We start from the raw sequence: 27,952 nt of genomic DNA on the forward strand, positions 1-27,952 counted from the left end.
ACTGCTCTTATTTTATAACAGGACCAGAGTGCCTCTAATGAATGCTAGTCTTGTAATACCTACTACACAGAAACCGATTCTTTAAACGACACTATGGGAGTGCACAATTAACAGACCAACGAATGAGCTAAATTTCACCAGAATAGAAAGTGACGATACAGCCTAGAATGAGGCTCAACTACAGGTAGTTCAATAGCTCATAGTCTATTCAATCGTAGCCTCATAGCCTATATCCAATTTATCAGGAAATATACCGGGACGAATTTCACTTTTTAGTTTTAAGTATTTAGTAACTGGAGACAACTTGACTGTAATTGTCTGTACAAAACAGTCTGCCGATTTTCTCGGGGGAGGGGCACATCAAATGTATGGCTATTTGTACAAGATTTGTACGTAACATACAATAGCCATCTCAGATAAACGTCAGTCTATACAAAAGTTTGTACAATTGTGCAAGGTTTTCGGCAGAGGGGTAAGCTCTTAAAGGCGACTCTGGTTATTAAATGCTCTATTGCTTTTGAATTGTGTAATTAAAGACGAAGTAAATAATATGACGTGAATACTGAGCTAAGGGTGACTGGGTGGGCCAATTTAAGCCGTGCATGTGTTTATGAACTGTGCGTTAACAAATTTACAAATATCCATACGTTCAAAATTTGTTTACACATGAGCTTATACAATAAAAATGTTGTAGCACGCAATCTTTTGCGTGCTACAACATTGAGTTACAAAATAAAATAGCTCTTATGTGATGACCGTAAGTCGTTTTATATTTTATTTAGAAAATTCCAGTGAAACATGAACATACTAAAATTATTTTAATCGGGTTACTCACGTATTAATAATACGTGATAACAAGTAAACTCAACTCAATACTGCGTAAGTAACCAGTTTAAACTAATTCTAATAAATCTTTTACATGTTTAAAATGCCGTCTCCTTGGGAGGTAATCTACGCTTTATCCCTGAGCTCGGTACTCGGCTCACGCGACATTTCCTTCAGTACTTAGACTCGTTCGGAAAATCAAATGCTATATACGGAGCTTAGCGGCATTGCCAATAAACGGCATAGAGGATCGTTTGACCGTTTGACTGACTTTTAGCTGAATTAGCAACTCGCACGACGGATTTATTAGCCAATTTTTAGGTTCCATTTCGGAATAAAAAGCTTTAAAGCTGAACAGTGAAGTCAATTCTGATTTCAAAATTTGTCATGGTTTTGATCTTATTCTAAATAATTAGACATAATCATACAAACGTTAAGGTGACAGTCCATTTCCAACGACAGCTGCACTACTGTTCATTTTACTATGGAAATTGACAATGACAGCGTCGCGCCTTCAGTACCGGCAGTGCAGCTGCGGTTAGAAATGGAATGTTACCATTAATCTTACTTTCATGAAGAGATGGGCCAAAATAGCCACTTGTCAACTTCAGTGTAGTCGTGGCAGAGGCAGGCCGAGAAAGAGATGGCGGACGACTTAGATGCGGTGAAACGGGATTTGCGGGATCTTGCTCAGCACAGAGAGGATTGGAAAAGGGAGAGGGGAGGCCTTTGCGCAGCAGTGGGACACATACATAGGCTAATAAAAAATCTTACATACAGGATGATTCATGAGACGTGAGCAGGACTAATCCTGCACACTCAGTAACTGATAATTGATCGATCACCGTCGTATTTAGGTGAAACAACCACACTTTATCCTATTTTGTAAGTTTTTGGCGAGGGCAAATTTAATTATCTACAATCATGGTCACCCTACAAGACCTAATTAATAAACATAAAACCTCTTTAACCGTAATGACAGCATTATGATTACGAAGAAAATAAACTGCCAAACTTGAGTGAGATACGAGTTTTCAAAAGTAACCAGACCGCGATGACATTTAATTTGACACAGAATATCGGTAGTTTAGTATTCTAATTGTAGGGTGACCGTGCATGTCGTAAATAAATTAATAGCTTTTTTTTTCAACATGACTAGAAAATTAACGTTAACCTCACTAATACTGATACGAAACAGTTGCTTATAATTTACGAAATGCGCAGTGTTAGTCCTGCTCACGTCTCCTGAATCATCCTGTATATTAGTAGATCCATAGAAAACATTCATAACTCAGGAACAAACTAATAGGCTAGCATACCGTTTCGATAAGACCTTGTTTCAATGTCGACTGTCATAACATCAAGCATCTCAAGTATGCCGAAAAGTGTGAGCGAGATGCCTGATACGACGCCTGAATACATTTTGAAATTACCAATCAGCAATAGTTAGCGGCTCACGCTGATTGGTGCAACGGCGTACTTTGGTAAGGTCGTATCAAAATAATATGAACGCCATATCAAAATAGTAGAACAGAATCAGCATCCTTTCGAGATACTTAATGCTGCAGTTCAAAATAATTATTAGCTCTAAAATTTACTACCTGTAAAACTTATAATTTTATTCAATATTCTTGCTCAAGTGAGAATTTGAATAACCAATTTAATCCTCATAAAACCTGGTTGTTATTATAAAGCATTTTATTAGACTGATTAAAGTTACATACTTTTTTGCTACTGTAAATAAACTTGAAGTATAAAATACTTTAATAACTTCACAGCCTTCGCATTGATATTTTTTTTAAATGTGAAAAACATAGCTATATATTAAAGTAGCAATGTAGTATTTTCAGCTAAATGTTTTCCATTGTTTTGACCTATTTTTCATACACTACATTTACATGTCGAGCTCACGAGATGTATTGCCATTCGCTACAAATGCTACAATGTATGCGTTTGTCGTATGTTTAACGTTGCGTGATTCGAACAAATAGACTTCCAATCCGTATTTTCTAAACTCTGTTCTAAGAAGAGCGATTATGCATTCTATTCCGTATAAAATAAGGTCACTTTTTCACTGCTATAACTTAAGATACGAGGTTGAAAAGTTAAACACTGTTATGCTGCGTATACACATTTTTACGGGTTGTCTGGAAGTTATGTGTTGTAGCTCAGCCAACTTTTACACAAATTGTTTTTGGAGCAGCGAAGCTTTTAAAATACTATTACCAGTACTGCAAATACCTTCAGAAATCGTGAAGTAACGATTCACAAACTGTGGAAGTAAATTTTTACCCGATTAAGGGCTCGGTTACACGTAGGTACTGAGTAGACTGGCGAGACAGTAAAACAAAGTATGGGATTTTTACTCGGCCGAGTAACAATTTCATACTTCGTTGTACTGTCTCGCCACTCTACTCGGTACGTGCGATCCTGGCATAAGGGTAGATGTGCGTGTAGATAAATGTATGTAAGTGGGCAGGTTTGTGTCGTGTGTACCACCGTGTCATAAAAATAATTAGCTGATTTTGATAAATGAGATAATAAAAGAATCCATAAGGAACTCGTAATCTGGTTATGATGGTCCTATACTGGCTGTCATAAAATGTTAATGCGATACGACAAAATAATAAAAACTATCAATACTATCATGTTGTGACTCTGTCACACTATGTATTACAACGTTTCTATTTAATCGAATTAAACAGTCGTGAGTCATACTAGGATCTCTATTGTTTCCCAAAAAGTTTTAAGTCATAATGTATTGTTTGTCCGCATTTTCGTTCGTGCCGTTGTTTGTTTTCATTTTCGTTTTCGTTTCGTTTGATTCGGAAACGCGTCACTTTTCAGGATTGCCATAAAACAATCCTAACCTAACCTATCTATATTTAGGATAACCTTACGAAAATCCTGAAAAGAAAACAGTTTCACTAATGATAAATATAACAAAAAATACATTATGTATGACTTAAAACTTTATGCCAAACAAAGGTACTAACGTTAAGCTAATTATACTCGTACATCAATTATTTTACTAAAATACGTGAGTTAAACTGTATAATTTATTTAATGTGGCAGCATCATTATAGATTTCCAACGCGTTATTATAAAAGCAATCAATAAACATTAGCCTTTTATTCTTTTGTAACATAAATAAATCGTTCTACTTATCTGATTATCAGACTCGTATTACGATTTGTTATGACAGCAAGCAATAAAAATATGTTTCCCGACGAAAGAGGCCGTTGGTGACATTTTATTACTTTTCTTTCGTTTCCATTAATACTTTTATGCCTCACTGGCTCTTAATTGTGTATTTATTCGTATTATGATGATATTAAAGACGTAGCTTTAGTGTTGGCAAGGAATTGAGTTCTTTGACTTTTCCGTTTTAAAACTCGACTCAGTTTTTCAGACTCTTATAATAAAGTTGAAATTCAAGTTATTTTCAGCTTGTTAGAGACCCTAGCTTGAGAGCTTTAGAGTCTGCTGTAGATACTTGAGTCCTTTTTAGGGAACTTACATTGAAAAAAAAAACTAAAGATCTTCATGTAAAATTGGTTAGGTACCTACACTATACCATTTACTAATAATTATTATTAATGGTTCATGAACATACAAAAATCACAATGTGTGTGCCATGGTTCCTCATGGATCAACAAAACTAGAATTTTAAAAATCATAAATAATGATCAATATCGTTTGCTGGCGCCTAGTAAACAAATCGAACACGGTTGAATTGATTTATAGAAACTTCAATCGTGATTGATTTAAAAGATCGTCAACGCGGAAATCCAAAGGATTAAGAGCTATATTTTCCAAATCCCCAAATAAATGAAACTCAACGCATTTGCAATAATAAAGTCATACCACTGTTTTAGCATGAAAGCCTAAAGCCCCGCGAAGCCCGAGCAAACTCGGTTGAATACACACGATACGTGCAAATACGAACAGATTATCTCAAAATTAACTCTGCATTTACATAGTAAGCCCTTAAACTCTTCGGAATCAGGATCGGTAAGCGCTTAAATTCTGCGGTTTGAAAATGTTTAGATACGTTCTTATATGAACTTTGCGTTTGGTATTATACTGTTTTTAGGTTGTTTGTTTTTGTAGATATAACACCTGTAAGGACAAGCACAGATTTAGATTCTAATGTATATTTTCTCTAGCTACACAAACATTTATTGAGATACATACCTAAATATCGAAAATTTTGGAACAGCCTTTGACAACGTCCTCAGACCATGATATAAGGTAATTGAATATAATTCGCGTTAGACCAGTCTATAATGTGAGTTAATACATGACATAAGTCCCAAAGAGAAGGGTCCATTATCATTAACTTTCAAGATCAAAAGGGTAAACTACCTAGATATTATAATGATATTTAAAACGGTATCTGACTCCCACTTTGACATGCAAATTCTTATTACTGCAAACAAAACACGAGGGCTTAAAGTTGTCCAAGCGAACACACTTGGTACCTACGTTTCATTTTATTTAAAACGTTATTTAAAGCGTTTTATATAAAACGCCTATGCATTTTAAAGGTTAAAGATGACATGCACTGGGACGAAAACTCGGACATCGACTAAGCTGTTCCTTTGACATATTTTTATTCCTACAAGATATGCGGGCTTAAACTAGTCGAAGTGAACACATTTGGTCCGGACGGGTAGGGACGACCGCTGTTGCATATAATTGAAGGCTTGAACCACTTTAAGTCAGCTAGCTACTCAGATTTCACGTCATATAAAGTTATTTATACGGTAGACACAGTAAAATCGTGCAGAAAGTAGTCGTATTCCGGATATACATATTTAATATAGTCAGACCGTAAAAAGTCTGCAGCGATTTTGATAGCCCACGCAGTACAAGTGTCATTTCAGACGTCAAACTTCTATGAAATTATGACGTATACGTAACACTTACACTGCGTGGCCTATCAAATCCGCTGCAGACTTTGTTTGGTGCAACTATGCATATAACCAAACTGATTGTTGCCATATTATAAAACAGTTATACAATTGCTAAGTGTGGAAAGTCAGCAATCTGCTCGATTCTATTACTAAATAAAAAATAGTAATTATTTAGTAATTATATTTTCACTATTAAAATCAAAGGCCCCAGTGCAACGATATTAATTTCAAGGCTCATCTACTACGTAGCCCCACCCACATGAACTTTGGCAACTGTAAACCGCCTGCCGAAATGAAATCAGCAGAGCGTGTGAAAACTGTGAAACAAGTGGCACTTTCAGTAACTTTACGACACTTTGGACCATGCTGCACTTAATTCCATACGCATTCTATTAATAGTCCGAGCGATGAATATTTTAAATCCGTGGACACAATATACGATTATACAAAATTATCATCTCTAAACACAAGTTACAATAAAGGTAACAGAAGGTGTGAGATGTCAACAATTGGATATTAGCATGTCGAGCACTGAGACGTTTACCTTGTAACACACGGTTGTGACAAACTACGAGTAACGTACTTACGGCGCCCACGGTAAACGGATATCACTTTGAACTAGTCAAGTTGTCATATGCATGTTCTGCCTTTGATAAATCAGGAAGTTCAGGGCCCGTAGACAACATGTCAATATAACGCACCGTAGCGAACGAAACGCAAATGTCACTGTCACCAGGCGTGTCTCACTCCGCAATTTCGTCGCTTTGCTACAGGTAGCTAAAAGTACATCCGTTCGACCCCAATTTTGGGGTTTGCCATAAGCCGCGCGTGGCGCTGTCGCCACCTAGCGGGTATATCTTTCCTGATCGTAACAGACGCGTTTTGTCAGAGAGTGAGTCTTCTGTACCTAGTACTATTATTTATGCTGTGAGTGATAGAGAGACATAAAGCGATTCGATAGCGAAGCGCAAGCGATTGTCACCTTAGCTAGGCCGGCGGTATCGATAGCGAAAAATTCGATTCGACTAGTCAATGGGTTTCAGTTACTTTAGGTTTTTAATAAATAACCTTGACAGAGGTAGTCATAGTCATTTATTTATAATATTTTAAATATTACATGTCAAGTTATTAGGCAATAGGTATTTAGTTTTTATATGTCATTCACATTAATTAAATAATCAGCTTAATTAAAATATCAGGATAGGTACATTGTTAATTATTACATAATATTATTATCACATGATTAATTTAGTAACGTACCGTTTACCACTCATTGAACTATTACTACGACAATAAATTTTAGTAACAATAGAATGATGGCCCTTGTTTATAAAAATATTTCTTTAGATTAAGAAATTTTAAATACTAAATTAGACCATCGTCACTTTGACTATCTCAAAAGACAATATTTAACTCCCAACAGTACCACAATTGAAATGAATTTTCAAGAATATACGACAATAATTATCACACTAAATTTATTAATATATATTTTCAATGTATGAATTGATATCATTTGTTTCTCGTTTTCAACAAAGTAGGAAAATCTGCGTTCGTCTCACAGAACAGACTATATCGGCGACCGGGCATTTTATGGCGTGAATCATTTTAAAGCCAATAAAAATATTATAACGCAGATTGTGAGTATTGTGACTGCTGGTGCCAATATTTGAATCTGGGTCGCGTATTTTATTTAAACAGAAATCGTAGAAATACGACAATAGGCTGCATCCAAATATTCTGCCATACCAGATTTACATTAATTGAATTGTTTTGTAGTTCATATAAATATGTATCGTCTGAAAACGAAATTAACCTCTGTTCAGTCTCCATCATGATATATTCGGAGCGGCCAAGGCGCTCAAAAATATATGAAGACGCCTATATTGTGAAGGGGTTAGAGTGCGTGCTCCGATATATCTCATAACTGAGTCAGGCTTCGTAAGACACTGCTAACCGAAATAATACTTCTACTAATCGAAATAATTCTTGGTTTACGTTTTGGCACCCTTCCATACAAAATAAATACCTGAGGTCACAGCGGCCAGATACGTTTGCGGGAAATTCTATACACGAGCGTATATTTCTTATTTCATGCGTAGGTAATAAAACACACTTAATGCAAATAGTGTATACCTATGTATTATTATTTGAAGAAAAGCGCTATTATACGAAACAAGAAAAATACCTGAATTGGCCTGTTGTCAATCAATGGTAGAAAATAGAAACCAAACTTCCAAGACGTAACCAGAGAGCCTACCGCGAACCACGTTCGACGTGTTGCCTCCCTGTCACACTTACGTACGAATTTACAAGTGCAACAGAGAGACAACACGTCGAACCTGGTTCGCGGTAGGCGCTCAGGCATGGCTTACTCCATATTTTATCCTACTAACTTATGTACCTATCTTACTGGCTGGGTTTAAGGCAAGTAAACCTTCTTTACTTCAGTATTACTTGTTCTGTGACTTAGCAAGGTTCGTTAACAAGTTCGTTGTTCGGAACCAAAGGTAGCTATTGATTAATCTAGAGAAACGTGCCGGGGAGTCCTGTCACTTTGAAGATTTATAGTAAGCTCCCCTTGCGAACATCAATTTAAATTGGATAAAGAATAGATATACCTATAGCTTATAAATGGTATGGACGTTACAGCTAAGGCCTTGTTTTAAAGCATAGAACACAAAACGGTGGGTATTGAACTCTGCCGCAAAACTCAATAGAATCTTTTATAGGTGACGTTCGGATGGCAACCGAAGCTGCATTACCTACTGCAGCGACATTACTGCTACAGACTAGACTGCCGTCTTTGTTAACATCCATTATGAAACTGCAAGATGACTATGAATAACGTTAACATCAGCAGTTTTTTTATCGAATTTGATAATTCCTCTTAATACTACACTAAACCCACAATTCTCAAACCTGCATCATACTTGAGGTGCCTTCATAGGTGCCTTTCCTGACGGAGGACAGACCAATAATGATAGTCTAGGACTATCGAGTTTCGTTGCTCTTCTTTACCTTGTACAATCAATCTCAAAGGCTAGCTTTCTGTCTATAGATTGATAAAGCTAATAGTAAACGTATTTAACTAATTTGCAAGACCGAAGTGATCCCATAAGTGTTCAGTGAACAAAGTTTTGTACGGAACTCTAAAAAAGTATCGAAAAAGAAACCAAAAAAAAAAAGAAAAAGAAAAAAGAAAAATAAAAAGGATAAGAAAAAAAGAAAAGAAAAGAGAAAACAAGAAAAAAAGAAGAAAAAGAAGCAGAGAAAAGAAGAAAGAAGAAGAGAAGAAGTATCGAAGAAATATCAGAGTAGAAATGCATCGGGCAAAAACTAGTACATGTACGAGTATATATTATCTTTACACTTTGTCACCTACAGTTTGCGTTTAAAGTATCTTCCCCTTTATTATCGTTTTTCAAAGAATATATTTATCTGTAAAACGAGATAAGATATGATTCTGATTGAACCAAAAACTTCTCTAACTTTTCTATAAATCCCATTCAACTGACTCAAGACATTATATAAATGGACCGGTATATTAATAAGAACGACCGACAAAAAGTGTGTGAAAAACTCGGTCCTTCATCACAAGCAACGATACCGTATTTCATTATAATGAATAGCTTTTGTTATCTTAACACTTCGTATAAAGTTTCTTCATACGGGATTATTCGGACACATTCTTGAGCAAAAATAAGAGTGATTGACTAATTACGGTTGGTAGAAGTTTTTGTTAAGTAATGTATTGATTTCTTAGTTTCTTTCTTGCTATATGAAGATGATTAAGAGGATCTTGTGGTTTTGTTATTTGGAACACAAAATATACTTTGCTAGACTATTTAAATAAATAAAAATTATATTTAAATAAATAAAAAAATTACCTCTCTACATTGCCTACTCTCCATTCTGGCAATGGTAATTGTACCTAAATGTGAAATATGTATGATTACATTTTTAGGATGATTCTTTCTCCTTCACACAAAAACGGCTCAATGGATTTTGAATGAATTTGTCACACTATACTTCACTTAAAAATAACAGAATACATTTTGTTCCGCAATTCATACCCTTTAGGGTTCAATAGGGGTCGCAATTTAGTACGAATGTATTAAACAAAGTGGGTGGGGAGCTATTAAACCACATATCCTTCTCGGGACCTATAACTCTGTAGATATCTGCACCAAGTTTCATCTCAATAGGTTTAGAACTTTAAGCGTGAACAATGAGAAACTTAATAGATATTACATTTAAACTAGATTAAGTACAGATCTCTCAATCGTGCAACGTATAGATGTAGTACAGAATAATTTTCTATCGTATTTTCTGTTCGTATTTGTCATGCTACTTTAGTCAACCTGAGTACTTTTTGTACAGAGACTGACTGAAAAAGCGAGTCACGTTCGTACGTTTCCGTGAAAATACTATGGAAAATAATTATGCACTACATCGTTAGTTTCACTTTTCTCGATCATTATATCTATTTTAGCTCTTGAGTTTTACACAAACAATTCCACGTATCATAAAATAAAGGCCATAAAATAAAATACCTTCTCTTGTGAAGCGATAATGTGTGAGACATAAAATAATCTTTCACCTAAATATACTTTGAAGCGACAAGTTTGTTTGGCCCCACTAAAATTTACCTGCTGCTTTGCAGTAAATATTGAAGATCGTCAAAAAGTTAAAATTTTGAAATATTTCTAGAACGGAGAAACACCAAAATTACTATTACCTAAAGAAAAGTTTAGTAAAATCAATGTTGTGAAGACCTTCTATAAGAAACACCCGTCTACAAGGTCTTTCGCCGTTTTTAAATCTTGTTTTTGTAGTATCCATACCTACTCCACTTAAATAAGGAGTGAAACTCTTCCTTTTTCAGTGAGTGTGAGTGACGTAGGTACGTATACGAGCGTTTTTGCCCTATGACGGACTTCGCTGCAATAAACTTCGTATCTTTTCCACATGGACATTATGGTAACATTCCATTTCTAACCGCAGCTGCACTACCGGTACTGAACGCGTCGCTGTCATTGTCAATTTCCATAGTAAAATGAACAGTAATGCAGCTGTCGTTGGAAATGGACTGTCACCTTTAGAGTGACATTCCATTTCCAACTGCAGCTGCAATACTGTTCATTTTACAATGGAAACGCGTCGCTGTCATCGTCAATTTCCATAGAAAATGAACAGTATTGCAGCTACAGTTGGTAATGGAATGTCACTTTTAATCTTAACTTACCGCTCTGTCGCCTAGACTTTTGACGCGGCAGTGCAGATAGGCAGCCTGGCCGACAGCCGCCGTGTAGTCGCGTTTTGTCGCATTGTCGAAGTGCGGTTCCACGCCGTCTGTCGCGTTGTAACTTGTCGTCGTGTTGAATAAGTCCAGGTCGCTGACGCTGCCGCCGCCGGACGACATGCCTGACAACAATAGTTATTTGTTTTACAAGGAGGCAAACTTGTTGTTGCACGAGGGTTAAACAAATGTGACGTTATCTATGAAAAGGGACCTTATTGTCGATGGCGCTTACGCCATTATTAACGATGCTCAGTTATAAATACAATGCCGCACTATGATGTGCGGCGTAAGCGCCAACGACAATTAGGTCCCTTTTCATATAGTCCGTTTTTTTAGCATTAGAAAGAACTTTGCAGAAGTTCACTTGTGGTTCTAAATTTGGCACTTTTAGCGGTAACAATTTGAAGTAAATTATATGTATTAACCATGCTACATTAGATAATTCAATAATTATTAACAATTAACGAGCCTGATATAAACTGCACGCTTACTTCTGCGGAGTTCTTTCTAATGCAAAAAAAATTAACTATAGATAATGCCCCAAATTTTGTCACCGAGTGCTGGAACACAAAATTTTTCACCACGCCAACGCGAAGAAATTACTAACTATACAACATTAAACAAAATAAAACCAATACGAATCAAAATGAGTTATTTTATCATTTATAATAATATTTGTAGAGATGAAAATTCGACGAATTGACCTGAATTTGCTGGGTCTATATTAGCAATGGGAAAATCCAATTTCGGAATTTACATCGTACGGTTTTTGAATACCTTCATTCTCAGTTATTTATTTTTCTTCTTATTATTAATACTTTCTTTATTTATTTTTCTTCTTAAGTTAGGTTAAATATAATATGAATATAAAAGTAAAATATAAAAACACTTACAAAACAATAAAAAAAAATTATAAACACATTATAAAAAACCTAACCTAGGGTGCCGCCGGCATCGGGGCAGGGCCCAAGCTGCCGGTGGTCAGGGCCGCAGAGTGAGGAATCGACGTACTATACGCGCCGTGTCCAAAATTACCGCCTTCTGCATCTGACCCTTGATCCAACCACCTAGCGAGAGTCTCTCTAGGTGTTGGTCGAGACTCTTCGCTATGAGACCGTTCGCTGACACGACTTCGACTATAGGAACAACTTTCATTATTATTTAAAACCTATCCCCTCATTATTTTATTAATATTTTAATATTAAACATTTATTATGTATTTAGGTTAAAACATCGACAAATTAACATTAGGAGCAATGTTATATTATTTCACGTCCCTCTTCATTACGGCTCCTTGGTAAATGTTGAAAGTACAATTGAAAAACACCAAACACCAAATAAAAAGTAATTTGAGTAACAGAGTAAACAATATAAATCCCTTTAAAATTGGCTGTACTGTGCCAAAAATACTAATTATAAAAAATAAAAAAATAAAAAATAAAAATCGTTTTTTCAGATCATTGATCCATAGCGTTATTAGTAGGTATAAACTTAAAAACTATGTTAATTACTAAAAATAAAAGAACGAATGAAAACTATAATATAAAAATCAAAACTAATGACTAAAAACTAGTATTTGGCAGATGTGTGGCCATTGCGAGACGAGGAGCGCAGGTTGCCATGCTCTATTTAGCTCTCCCAATTGCCACCAATTGAATTATTTGCTAATGAATGATATAATTGCTAATTATTTCTAGATCTATTAACCGACGTATATTAAAGTTCGAATCGGGCCGATAGTTTATGTTGCTCAGGGCAAGACAAACAGTATGAGGATTCCATACAACTGATAGTCTTACCCCTGTGATCGTCTTACCCCTGTGATCGTCTTATCCCTGTGATCGTCTTACCCCACCTTACCTCAAAAGCTGCTCCAAAGTTTTAAATAAGTAGGTTGAGACCGACCGACCTTCAATAATGTGTTACACAACGAAGGCCGCAAAAATATCTGACACGATTTTATTTGTAGAGCCATAAAGCCGTATCACATATTTTTGAGGCTTTTTAACAGTAACATATTATTGCAGGTGACTGTACATATTATCATTTCGCGTATTAGCAATTAATAAAATGTTTTTGATTTAATGAAGAGTCATTGTATCCCCTTAGAAATAGTTCGGCGCCCCGTAATATTTACTGAGGGTCCACCGCCACGTTCGACGTCTTGACTCCCTGTCACACTTACGTACGAATTTACGAGTGCAACAGAGAAACAACAACGACGAAACACGTCAGAACCAAAATCAGAATGCCTACCGCGAACAACGTGGTTCGCGGTAGGCATTCTGATTTTGCGGAATACCGAAACGAAACAGCAAATCGTTACACGCACGAGGCCTTGGAAGATTTTTTCCGCACTTATTCATACACGTTCTCGTTTAAGTACCTCACACACGGACCGATAAGCTGCAAACAAAGGCTTCCGGTTGATACCCTCCCCCCTTTAACACCCCTTCGATACCATAGATTAAGTAAAGCTAGAACAGGCACTGATTTAAACTTTCACGATTTTCACACTTAATATCTTACTTAAATGACAAACCAGGGGCCTTGCTAAATGATTATAATATGTAGGTATATGTTATATACTTATGTATGTACTATTTATATTACTTGTATTTGTTTAGTTGTATGAGTTGTGTAAATGTACCTACTTGGTTTGTAATTACAACATGATTTATCACCGCCTTAGAGATAAGATCTCTGCTTTGCCCGAAGGTTGACTGGTAGAGAATGCCTTGCATGCCTGTATTTCCCTTGTGCAATAAAGATTAAATAAATAAAATAAATCAATGACAATCGTTGACAGAAAGCGCCAATCGATACTTAAATAATATATGGAAATTGTCACAGCTATAACCGCGAAAATCGAAGTTCGCAAATTGCGGGCATTTTTCTGTCACTCTTATTACGCCTTCATTGGAGTAAAAGAGAAAGATTCCCGCAATTTGCGAATTTCGGTTTTCGCGGTAGCCCCTCAGGTGACTTTTTGTAGCATCAAGCTGTCGTCCCAATACAGTTTTCTATGCGTTTGGCGTTTGTCTAAGCCCACAGACCTCTTGAATGTTGTGTGCTGACCGAGGGCCATCCCCAGTGAGCAAAAAGTTCAAGCGGATAAACAAGATCAAGTTCCGTACAGTTAGAAAAACACGCGCTGCTAGAAGAATTTAAGAGCCAACAGGAGTGGTAATTTCTCCATACAAACGTACTCTACTGTTTTCTCCGTGGGTTTTGATGATAGAGCAATGATTTTTTCAACACAGATTAATATTGTCAATATCTGTGTCGGACCGTTTTGCTTTTTTTGATATTTTTGTTTTTTAAGGCGCTAGAGCGCTTCAAAAATGGCCAAAATGGCCTTATTGACTATGCCCCAATGAGAGGCGTAGTATTCAAAACTGATATCAATTAGCCAAAAAAGCAAAACGGTCCGACACAGACAATTTCATAATCATTTAGTTTTCCAAGTTTGGTTAAGTTTTGGAGGACGAAACAGTGGAGTACGAAACCTTGATTTTTGAGATTTTTACGCGGGATTTTTCGCCTTGTCCTAATCGCACTAGTTTTAGGAGCCGCTTCCGTTAGCGAGACGGGTATATTTACCTAAAATATATAAAACTCAGCTCTTGTTTCGTCTTCTAGCAAGTATTTCATTTAGTCCATGTTACAGTGTGATTTTCAAAACTTCGGAGGTACTAACTCTAGCTTAATTATCATTGGCCTTCGAGTCTATTATAGACTATACAAACAGTGTCAGGTAGGGCGACAATGTTTTTCGTGACAATGTTTTCAATGGCAAACACGACCACAAGGCTGGCAGGTGTAATGTACTCGTTACACTATACGCGCCGTGAATTAAACATTAGGTATGTCATCAGTCATCAATCATCATCAGATCATCACATTCTTAAAGAGCTAACAAACAAGGTTTTAGTTATATTTTCATTATATTCCTTTGTAAATTGTCTACAAGAATATATCCAATTTATGAATAATGACAACTCACATTTCTATACGGTACCGTATCTAATACTTTATCATATTTACTTCTGTGGCACTGGCAATACTCGTACCTATACTCCTATGTATATACTCCTACCTCTTGACACAGTACGACACCTCACAAAGTGTACACCCAGATCAAAGAGAGTGGCCCATTGTTCATATCTCACAGTTGTGTGCCTTTGAATTCTTTGATATATTTGTGAGACTTCTCACATTGTCAATTTTTATACAATGGCGAATACCTATCTTAAAATACGTAGAAATTTCGAAAGATTATATTAGAAATACTGACGGTGAATAGGTAATAAACCGCTTCACAATTATGACAATTAAGTTACGGAACTAAATTTATTAGTAATTAATTGTTAAATAGGTACATAAGTAGGTACGTCGTACTAATAACTAAATGACTACAAGACGTTCAGCCATCTGGTTAAACGTTGCGCTCAAAGACTTGGTCGTTTGTTCTTCAGCCATTTAGTGAGATGCCGTTTAGTGAACGGCCTAGGCGTCCATTTAGCTGGCTAATTTCATGAATTGGCTGCGAAATACACACAAAAAGATCGGCAACACCTTTATGAGTACTGTGATATCAAATACTTATTAAGGTGACAGTCCATTTCCAACGACAGCTGCATTACTGTTGATTTTACTATGGAAATTGACAATGACAGCGACGCGTTTCCATAGTAAAATGAACAGTATTGCAGCTGCAGTTGGAAATGGAATGTCACTCTTACGCTATGATACCTACGCGCTTACCAAATTGTCAATGCCGCTGCCAAATAGGTTCGTTTTAGAAAGAAAATGTAATTTAACCCTTAAAAGGGCAAAGGTCTTAAAAAAGGCCATCCTATAACATTATATTTTTTTTCCTAATTTTTACGACGTTCGATTGGCCATGAGGCTTGAATTGAGAATTTTATTTAATCCTCGTTAAAGTTATTATTAATAAACCATCTACATTAATGAATAATTCCAAATTGATTAAAAAACCTTTTTTCCTGTATAAAAAAGTTACTTAATTATTAATTACGTGTACAGTTACTTAATTATTAATCCACGTGTAAAGCCGAAGATAAAAATGGTACAACGCCTAAAAAGTTGTGCCCACAAAAAGTAATTTAAAAATGTTTCGCACATTTTCAGCTAAAATATAGTTACTTGTTTTAGGTATGTCAGCGTATTTTATTTGGCTTCCTCTAATTAATTTCGAATTTAATAAATCATTACTTGATTTTTTTTGTAGGATTTTGGGGGAATATATGTGACGTTCCACGGCAAAAGGTACCTTATGGCGGCTGGCGCTTACGTCGCAAAGCGCCCCAGTCATATTGGAGCGGCGTTAATAATAGCGTAAGCGTCAACCGCCACACACAGGCGAAAAATCAATAAAAGTCGGACAAAACCTAAACATTCAGGATTATTATAGAAATCGTATTAATGCAGGTTTGCCTACTAATAAAAACAAAATTACAATTATATTATGACATTTTATTAAATTTTGATCATCATATCTGGTCCTTCTAAAAGATTTAAAACATTTTGGCATATGGGAAGCGACTTTTTACTACCCAATTTTCTTAGTCCTGTTATATAAGGATCAGAAGACACTAAAGGTCGTTTCTCAAAAAGTTGGCACCGCCACCTGTAAATAGGTTTATGTTAGAACTTTTTTTTCGTTATGTACTATTTTTATATATAAATAATTGGCCAAGCACGAAGTCAAGACTACGGTGTTCAGAGCACCGTACGACACATCCCTAGGTGGTTTTAAGTTTGGATACTAATACTAATTTATCCCATAAGTACATTTTATTGACTAGGAAATAAGAAGGTAATGTCTGGGAGCTCTGGGACCTTGGAGTTTGGACTTTTATTAAAGTCCTCTGGGCTAGTATAGGTAATGTAGAAGTTACAAAGCTTCTACCTTAGATATATTTTTTAGAGATTAAAGATTTTATTTACCACCTTGTCGGGTTGATTGTATATCCATACCAAATAACAGCTTTCTAACACTAACAATCAACCTCATCTTGGAGGTGAAAAGAGGAAAAATCGTAAGTCCCATTTCGGCCAACCGAAATCAAGAACGTTTATATAATATAGGCCTAATACCGTTTATCTAAAACGTTTGGTGAAGGCACATTTCTAGTAGGAACAAATTATTATGAATTTCTCTGTAATTTGTACAAACCATTTCGTAAACTGACATTCCGCTAAACTGTTGTTTTTACATCTTACTAGCATCCATAACATATTGAAGTATGATATTCTTCCACTTGTCTGAACATTTTCATTATTATTGATTCTTTTTTTGTGAGAATGGCTTTTTCTGCCACGGCACTTTGCCAATTATTGATTCTTTCAAACACCAAAATAGTCATAAAATAGTTGACAATTTAATATACGTGAGTTGACAGGCAACTTCGAGCATGAAAAACTAAATCCGTCAAAAATACTGGGTATACATACAACCTCATAATCTTTGATATAGTCGCAATTGTTGTATTTTAAACTTGTAGACTGGGCAGGCACGACTCAAAAAGGAATAATATTACAATTAAGTCTGTGATTCGGCATTTCTCGGTTTTTGACGTTAGGCTTGTTTCTGACTCAAAATATAATTAACGTAAAGTATTAATCAATTTGCTCATGTTTCATATAAGTCACAGAAATAAGTACCTAATAATACATGTCTAAGTTTTAGTACAAGTAGGGTAACTGCGCCAGGTTGCCGTCCAGTACCTGTTTCCGTCCACTTGGCGGAGTTGCTACAAAGAATTGCGTATAATTTGAATATAAACCTAACTTACCGGACAATTTTGGACTTATTGTACATCAGTTTTTAAAAGCAAAAATATTTTAGTAGAACTGGAATTCATGAGTACCAAATCTTAACTGACATTTTTGTCACTCAAACAAGTTTGATCAAGATCGGCTTCGTCAACTTTACCTTTGTTTCCAAAAACTGTGAATTGTGAATTTTAATTTTTTTTCGTAACAGAACAGTATCTAGTTGCTGCTCTCACCGATCGGTTCAAAAATATACATACTTTATACAATTAATACATAAATGTAATGGTACTTAATGAAAAGGAATAGGTACTGTTTCGACGAATCAGATACTCTCAGTAAAATCTATAGGTAGATGACGCCATAGCTGTTAATAAATATTGAATGACTTTATTATATCTATTCGCTTTACTAACTCTATGTACTCTAATGTGAAAAAAAAACACAACGACAGTGAAGAACGGAATTCTTAATTTAAATTTGAACTGATAAACTCCAATAATAAATATGATTCTTACTGAGCACACTGCGATAGTCCATTGGTTGGAAAGCCCGTTCGAAATTTAAACTTATTTGCTTTATAATAAGGATGCATTTTGCAGATCTTTTACTCTCTCATACTTATAGTAGGCTATTCAGAAAAAAAATGAAATATCTCACAAAAGTAAGTAAGTAGAATTAAACTTTGTATCAAAGACATAAGTCATAAATTTCAATGTCAAAGTTTTAAGTAAGGATCTTTCTTACTAAAATTAATTCTTAATATGAATGACCAGTGTAAGCATCAGTTAGCTAGCCCTAAGCAACCAAAGATCAGGCTGCAGTTTAAAAACTAATAAAGTTAGAGTTAACCTGATAATTTTCCCGCCGTCTCCATACTCGTTTTAGTTGGATATTGACTGGTCAGCTGCCTGTTAGCTATAGTTTTCCCGAAAATCGCCAGGACAGAGGTGAAAATTTTTGTATGAAAACTTGCAACTTTAAATGCATTTTTTATCGAAACTATTGCATTCTAAAATGAAGTCAAAATCAGTCCATCGACTCAATTTTTTGCAAGCTTTCTAATGGTACCTCACACGATTCTTACAATTGAAAATAAAATTCAGCCTACCCCTCTTAACCCCTAAATTTCCCCCTAAAATCAGAAATAAGCAGTTTCGACTTATTCACAGTGTTAATGATGGTACCTGCCATAACTATTCCAAATTTCAGGTACCTACATCAAACGGTCTTTGAGAAAAACGCATTTAACCGATTTGCAAGACCGAAGTGATCCCATAAGAGCACCGTGAACAAAGTTTTGTACGGTGCTCTAAAAATTAATACATATTTAGAGAGACTTTTTACACAGAGGCCTAATACTTTGAAAAAGATTTAATAAATATTGATTACAAAAAAAAATATTGTAACTACGTTTATCCGTTAACCTGCCGTGTCCCAACGCGAGGTACTGATGTTCCGAGCTATGAAAACCACACAAAATATTAACTTAATTTAACGGCATTACCGTATTTTATTAACATATATCCTTAACTTTTAAAGTATTACTATCGCATAACAATATTATACTTATATTTTAAGTTATTCGGCTTCAAAGTTTGTCCAAGGTAATTCTTAACAGTCACCTGGCGCGTCACGTTCACGACGATTGTATAACCCCCACCGCACCTTTCCCGTCTCACTCCGCACGAGCTGAAGCCGTCACTCATCAGCTATCACCTGGTAGGAAGAAGACGTGGTTATTGTGCTTCGCAAATAAAACACAAACGACAAAGTATCGGAAATTGGAGTTTGTAATGGGTAAGTACTCTTTATCCTGGAGTCGATATCTTGCTAATTATGTAACCTATCGCATTACGATCAAGATATGTAACGTAAACAATAGTTTAGTTTTATATGCCTAAGTATGGAGTTCATCAAGCTAATACATTTTGTGTATTCGCGATATAACTGCCATTTTCCCCATCACCTGCATATCGTCCACCTGGCTAAAACTGCCAGGTGGATGAGATTTCGCGGCAGGTTAATGTCACTGATACCACAACTAATACTCGTAACTATATAATTATATAGCGGTTATATCGCTTTTGTGTGTTAATTTAGGAATAAAAACTATCCTGTCTGTTAAAGCTGCATATTATTGAAATTTTTGTACTTTTGTCTTAAGTCTCGTTAACCTGTCCAAAAAAGTCAGGTGAATGATGCAATGGCAGGTGAACGAAGCGTCATTCACTTGCCATATGACAGGTGATCGATAATCATTTAAAATCCACGTTACATATACTCAAACTAGATTTGTGACGTCCCACGGTAAAAGGTACCTTATGAGGGTTTTTAGTTTTAGACATATATTAAAATGTTTTGTAAAAAGTATAAGGATATGCAGATTAGTCCCGTTCTTGTCAAAACCCAGTTCTGATGATGGGATCTATGAAGAATCGAGGGAACTCCTCAAATCTTAAAGGCATACATATAGTGATTTTTTGTGTTTTTATTTACAAATCAAGCATATACATTCACAAAAGTGACATTGGATGAAGTGGAACTGCTGATGAAGATCAGAACGAAACTCTTCAACGACGCATAGTTCACGTTTGGCGATTTGTCCTCTTCGTTATGTTTGTTAAGCAAGATAAGTTTATAAGCTGCATTTTTGTCAATCTCGAGTTCTGATGATGGGATCCATGAGGAATCGAGGGAACTCCTCAAATCTTAAAGGCATGCGTATAGTGACTTTTGGATTTTCATCAGAAAATCAAGCATTTTTATTAAAAACTGTCGCATTTGATTAAGTGGAACTGCTGATGATGATTAGAACAGAACTCTTCAACGATGCATAGTACACGTTTGGCGATTTAGATTTTGATTTGGATTGGGACTGGGGCTGGGACCCGGACCCAGACTCGGGCCCGGACTCGGACCCGGACTGTGACTCGGACCCGGACCTAGACTCAAACCCGGAGTCGGACCTGGACCTGGATCCCGGCTCTTATCTGAACCTGAACCCGGACCTAACCTGACCTGACCTTGCACCAAACCTGAGTTCCACTAGGTACTGCGAGGGTTCAACATCAGCTCTATCTTGGGTACTGCGCTCCCAAGTGCTCATCAAGACGTGTCGAATGACCAAAACAGCATGTGTCTATGTTGCATCAAACCTGAGTTCCAGTAGGTACTGCGAGGGTTCAGCATCAGCTCTATCTTGGGTACTGCTTTCCCAAGTTCTCATCAAGACGTGTGGAATGACCAAAACAGCGTGTATCTATGTTGCACCAAACCTGAGTTCCACTAGGTACTGCGAGGGTTCAGCATCAGCTCTATCTTAGTAACCACTTTTCCAAGTGTTCATCAAGACGTGTTGGATGACCAAAACAGAGTGTGTCTATGTTGCACCAAACCTGAGTTCCACTAGGTACTGCGAGGGTTCATCATCAGCTCTATCTTGGGTACTGCTCTCCCAAGTGCTCATCAAGACGTGTCGAATGACCAAAACAGCATGTGTCTATGTTGCATCAAACCTGAGTTCCAGTAGGTACTGCGAGGGTTCATCATCAGCTCTATCTTGGTTACTGCTTTCCCAAGTCCTCATCAAGACGTGTCGAATGACCAAAACAGCGTGTGTCTATGTTGCACCAAACCTGAGTTCCACTAGGTACTGCGAGGGTTCAGCATCAGCTCTATCTTAGTAACCACTTTTCCAAGTGTTCATCAAGACGTGTTGGATGACCAAAACAGCGTGTGTCTATGTTGCACCAAACCTGAGTTCCACTAGGTGCTGCGAGGGTTCAGCATCAGCTCTATCTTGGGTACTGCTCTCCCAAGTCCTCATCAAGACGTGTCGAATGACCAAAACAGCGTGTGTCTATGTTGCACCAAACCTGAGTTCCACTAGGTACTGCGAGGGTTCAGCATCAGCTCTATCTTGGGTACTGCTCTCCCAAGTCCTCATCAAGACGTGTCGAATGACCAAAACAGCGTGTGTCTATGTTGCACCAAACCTGAGTTCCACTAGGTACTGCGAGGGTTCAGCATCAGCTCTATCTTGGGTACTGCCCTCCCAAGTCCTTATCAAGACGTGTCGACTGACCAAAACAGCGTGTGTCTATGTTGCATCAAACTTAAGTTCCAGTAGGTGCTGCGAGGGCTCGGCATCAGCTCTATCTTGGGTACTGCACTTCCAAGTGCTCATCAAGACGTGTTGGATGACCAAAACAGCGTGTGTCTATGTTGCACCAAACCTGAGTTCCACTAGGTACTGCCAGGGTGAATAGACAGCAAGATTGAATGTTTACTTATTCACAGAAACTTGTTGTTAAATTGGGAATCGAATCGAAGGTGAGGTGGGTCAGAATCCAAAATTTTAATCATCATGGTGGACAATAAGGTCCCTTTTTACAGAAGATGACACATTTTTCGATTATTTTTAGAAGGCATTGAAAATGATGTGGTGGACAGGTGGATGACACTCATTACAGGTGAACGATGACAAGAAACCAGGTTAACGGCAACGGACACAGGTTAATGACGCCTCTCGATAACCTGTCAATATTTTCATTGGAATTTGTACTTATTTCTCGATAACCTGCTTCTACTATCGATAACCTGGAGACAAAATATCTTTCACCTGTCCTTGATATCATTAACCTGAATTTCAAACGCCTATATCTCCTAAACTAATTGAAGGAATTGCTTCCCTTCCACATTTTCTAATAGTTAAAGTTGCCTTTTAACGATCCCAATAAAAAAAAATGCGAAAATGCAAAATTTTTGAAAAACGTTAACGTTAACCTGGCGGTGCCAACTTTTTGAGAAACGACCTAAAAGTCTTTTCCATAGCCATTTGCCTAAAAAAACTGTGACTAAGCGCTCATGCTTGATTACACTAGTCATCGATTAAAATGAAAATTTTGTTAAAACGTCGCGTAAGGTCGCATAAAATAATGGTTGTATGTTAAAACCCAGGTTCTGTAGTTTCTAAAATTGATAATATCAAAACCGGATCTATCAGGAAGTTGTACTTTTCTCCTTAGTGAAGTTGAACAATGTGCAAAAAATACAAGACATTACACTTTTTTTTTTTATAATAAACAAGAAAGCATAGCTATCAAAAGTAACTATTAGTAATTAGGTTATTACCTCCTAGAAGGGTATCCATCATTAAATCACAACTTTCTGAAAGCAAACGATAAATAAGTAAGCACATAAGTAACACTCGCAGAGCAGTAAAATATTCGCCTTTGAACAAGTCGAACTTTGGAATGAGAACGTGTCGCTTAGATGACTCTAACATGAAAATGATTATGCGAGTAGCGTGCACTGTTTATTGGACTACCCGCTAAGATTGGTTTTTGCCTGTTGGGGCTACTTAGAAGTTTTTTGGTTTTGTCCGACTTTTATTGATTTTTCGCCTGTGTGCGCCATAAGGTACCTTTACCCGTGGGACGTCACATATTACCTATCTGAAAATATAGAAGATACAAGGAAACTATAAACCTTTGACTGTTTTACTTAAACAATTTGGGTATAAGTAATCGCAATTTCGATTAAGTTTGAGATGTCTCAGGAAGATTAAATAAAAACAATCTTTTCTTGTTTATTTCTTTTTTTACTCCGTCGAAAAGAGCTTTTGTTATAATTTCAATCATTTTGTACCTATATCTGTGTGTCAGTCAGTCTGTGACATCATATTTCCTCAACGGATTAACCGATTTCAGTTCAATTTTTAATTGTAAAGGTTTTCTATCGAAAGTAGGTACTTTTCAATAGGTTTCAAACCACTAGATAGCGCTGTATTATTTTATTGGGGATTCAAAAGTTAAAAGTAATTTTATATTAAATATCTCACGTAAAAAACACTGTTTAATACTGACCTCGGCTAAAAAGGTACACTAGTTTTAAGCACTCTAAGTCTTCAAAAACAAAAGTAAGTCAAGTTGGTAAAAAGAGGCGTGTTACAAAGACAATAAATTGTATGCTGCAACAGATTTATCTTCTGATATTGGCAGATTGGCACTCAGTGGAACACAATCTGTTTTTGTTTTCTTTAGATTCCTTTGTTATTTAGTTTCCAAAGTCTTTACTTTACTAAAATTGTGGACGGTATTTATACACTCGTATTTTCTATTATCGTCTTAGTTTTGCAAAAACTGAATCAATTGTGACGTCCCACGGGTAAAGGTGGCAGTTGACGCTTACGCTATTATTAACGCCGCTCCAATATGATTGGGGCGCTATGCGACGTAAGCGCCAGCCGCCATAACCTTTTGCCGTGGAACGTCACAATTGATACTAAGAAAATATCAACTTCCGAATCGATCAATACTGCTGTAGTTCCTGATTCTTTCGGCTGTATTAATGCGGGAAACGTCAAATTTATTAAATCTGTCGATTAAATAGCCTTTTTGACGTTTTCTGCGGTAACTCCACCTAGCATGAGCCGTCAAAGTTGAGATCGCGGCCCGGATTTTCGAATCCAAACGAATGCAGCCGTGTTATAAGTGCAACGTTGATGCAGGCAATATCACTGTCGAACTTCTTGATAAAATAAATAACCAATTAAACGTTCCAACACCACAACAATAATACCGTAACAGTAATATACCTGCAGTTGCCACCCAAATATGGCCTGTACTATACCCCGTTTTTTTAGATTAGAAATTTTTTAACCTCAAAAGTAGTGATAACTTTTTGTTATCATATGAACGCAATTCGGAAAAAAAGTTAGTTACGTACCACTAGCTTTGGGGTAAGAGAAGTTCTAATCTTAATAACACGGTGTATAGTAAAGGCCTATGCTCCAACGCCTAACGCCTTTCGTACTCATATCTACTTACTTATGTTGTATTTCCAAGGCGATATGATCGCTAGAGTCATGAATAGGTAATGTTCAATAAGCTTTTTGTAGACTTCCACATCTTTATCAAAAAATCTTGCCCGTCATTCTCTCCTATATAATCCCATCCATCTCCATCCATCCAGATCCAGATCCAGATCTCCATCGAGTGCGCCGACTTCTGGCCGAAAGGTGTCGTGTTTCGGAGGTTCCGGGGCAAACTGCCGAATCCGACACAAGAGCAGCCGACACAACGGAGCCACGCCGTTTTGTCGTCTAAATAGTGTTTAGTTTTAAGTTTATAAAATACATATGTATGTTAGTCTGTAAGGTATTTGTAATATGGGCCTTGTTGCCTGAATTAAATATCTAAATAAATAAATAAATAAATAAATAACATAGCTCTTTAATAATACTAGAGTCGAACGTGCCCTTACATCATGATTGATGTCATAATAATCTAAACAATTTTGGACATCGTTTCTATGAAGGAAAAATAAATTGTCTTGGCAAAGAAGTAACACTGATCCGATTAGGATTAACATAGATGCTTAGAGAAATATAACAGCTATTCAAAGTACAATGAGATTAATTGGGTAAGAATCTAAAGAGGATCAGTGAAATTTAAAAAAAAAATATGTGAAGATAAAGAAATCTTAGGTATTATAATCTTCATAAAATCGGCATACAAAATTAATCAATAATATTAAGCTAGGCTAGCCATATTAAATAACATATTTCGATTAGTTGTATCAAACACCGGAAAAATATGTAAATTGACTTCTTTCCATAAACTACTAGATAACTTCGTATTAAAGTATAAGCCTTCAAGCTACGGCACGGCTTAGGACGGGTTAGGGCTAGATTTCACTTGAAAGTTACGTTTCATTTTTATTACATTTGAAAAAGATTTAAACACGTCTTACGGCTCGATTCGGAAAATGAATTAGATTTCTACTAGACTTCAACAAGTTACGATACGGATAATTTTAAGATATTTGTAAGATAGATATGTCAAATTTGACGTTTCCGCGATCCTGAGGTCCTCTTGAACGATTTCGACAAGTTATGACTTAGATATCCAAGTCACATCTAGTCGATATCAGATCTAATGTAAATCTAGTTTCCCGAATACGCGTGTATGTATCCTTTCTCAATTAATCCACCAAAACGATATACATATTTCCGGAACCTTTCAAACTTTTTCAACCCTGACCAACTTAAATGAATAAAGTTCGGTTCAATAAAGGAGATTTAGGCACCCAGTCATCGTCTTAAAATTTCCAACGTGAGAAAAGGTTACTGTTATTGGCAGCCGTCAGAATGATGGACGAGGTCTTCGTTCTTTGAACGGCCATTGCGTAATCCTTAACCTTGTATTCTCATCGCATACTTAGCAAAGGCAAGTGAAACGCTTAATCAAGCCAGTCTAACCAAGACCTCGGCGTCTATGACAACTCTGAGTTATCATAAAGTAGTTCTACGCTGGTCTCCTTGGGAGGTGGGATCGCCAGTGTGTTGTAGGCGATTAGAATGATATTTCTCAACAAACCTATAGGGGCTGGAAAAAAGCTTTCAACGGACGACAAATTGCCTTCTGTCAGGCGGCCGGCAACATGTCGATTACTACACTCTGTTACCGTTTAATTGTAGGAAGCACGCGTGCTGAAAAAATTGCTTTTTTATGTCAAAGGTTGCGTGGTTTGTAATAGATGGTTCTTTTTGGGGCGTAGCGATCCTATGATTACTACATGAAAGCATGTAGTAATCAGTGTTGGAAGAATGGAGGTAAATTTACTATACCTCTAAAAGCTAAATTAAGAGTTAAATTTTGAAGTATTTTTAAAGCTTCATTATAAAGGATCCTTCTTCGAATTAAACACCACTACTTATTCATAATAGCGTTGATACTTAATTCCTAAAAATAAAGTAGGTAACAGATTGAAACAACTGAATAAAGTAATGTATAAACAAACTTATTCCGACTACGAAGAACAATAGAAAACAAAAGATCAGTTTGTAGCAGATTTTAATAACGGACGAAAAAGCAAAGACGTTGCATTTCAAAAAGTTTGGACACTTCTTTTTGTTCGTAAACGAAAGACGTAAGCGACGATTATACTTCGTGATGTTAAGATTAAATTCCATTTACGACTCTTATTATAATGAAATGTCATTGCCGAGATCTATGTAATGTCTATTCTCTATAAATAATTTACATGTTAGCGGCAATGCAAAAAGCAATCGCATTACTGTTGCGATTTGCGACCTTACTGCTGCGAAAGGTACTAAGCGAGTAGCTATCACTGTCAATTTCCTTTATAAAATGAGTGACATATTGAACACGACCGTAATGGTAACATTCCATTTCTAACCGCAGCTGCACTACCGGTACTGAACGCGTCGCTGTTATTGTCAACCATAGTAAATTGAACAGTGTTGCAGCTGTCGTTGGAAATGGACTGTCACCTTAAAAGTGACATTCCATTTCCAACTGCAGCTGCAATACTGTTCATTTTCTATGGAAATTGACAATGACAGCGACGCGTTTCCATAGTAAAATGAACAGTATTGCAGCTGCAGTTGGAAATGGAATGTCACTCTAATGCGATACCAAGTCACTAATTTTATCAAAAAACTTGACAGTGGAAGAATCCGCGTCAACGTCACAAAAGTTACTCGTCCTCCGATGTTGCTTATGTCCATGGCCAACGGTGACCGCTACAAAGGCGGCTCGCCAGCTCGTTTGCTGACGCTATCACGCTAAAAAAGATTTTGTATGGTAGACTGCTAGAGGTTAAAAATACTCTAAAACTTAAGTGCACAAAACGATATAGGGAATTTCTATTAAGTATAACGCCCAAAGCTTCACTATTTTATTGCAGGTGACATTTTTATGAACACGCGGAACATAGGAAGCGACAAAAAAATAATCCACCAAACGCGAACTTTATTGCCGACCGTTTTCTTTTTTCGAGTTTACACCTGGCTACAAACAAGCCAATCCCTTTGAAGCCGAAAGCCGATTTTGGACGGTCCATCGGCTGACAACATGAAATTGATTTTCTTTCTAAAACTGGCGACAACAAGATTCAAAATTGCTTTTTAGGGTTCCGTACCCGAAGGGTAAAAACGGGGCCCTATTACTAAGACTCAGCTGTCCTTCTGTCTGTCTTCTCGGAAACTACTGGACCAATAAAGTTGAAATTTGGTACACATATGTAAATCAGTGACCCAAAGATGGACATATTTTTTATATAATTTTAAAAT

The 27,952-nt window shown here is 36.6% G+C and overlaps 1 protein-coding gene across 1 annotated transcript in view; it reads right to left on the bottom strand.

Moving 5' to 3' along the window:
• Positions 1 to 27,952, bottom strand: part of LOC134669493 (limbic system-associated membrane protein-like) — a 124,559-nt gene that overhangs the window by 36,160 nt on the left and 60,447 nt on the right. The window contains exon 3 of the mRNA XM_063527080.1: positions 10,993 to 11,171. Within this exon, the coding sequence (XP_063383150.1) occupies positions 10,993 to 11,171 (179 nt within the window). The remainder of the gene's footprint in view (positions 1 to 10,992; positions 11,172 to 27,952) is intronic.

The sequence above is a fragment of the Cydia fagiglandana genome, chromosome 12 (genome assembly GCF_963556715.1).
Source record: "Cydia fagiglandana chromosome 12, ilCydFagi1.1, whole genome shotgun sequence".
NCBI classification, from domain to species: Eukaryota; Metazoa; Arthropoda; class Insecta; order Lepidoptera; family Tortricidae; genus Cydia; species Cydia fagiglandana.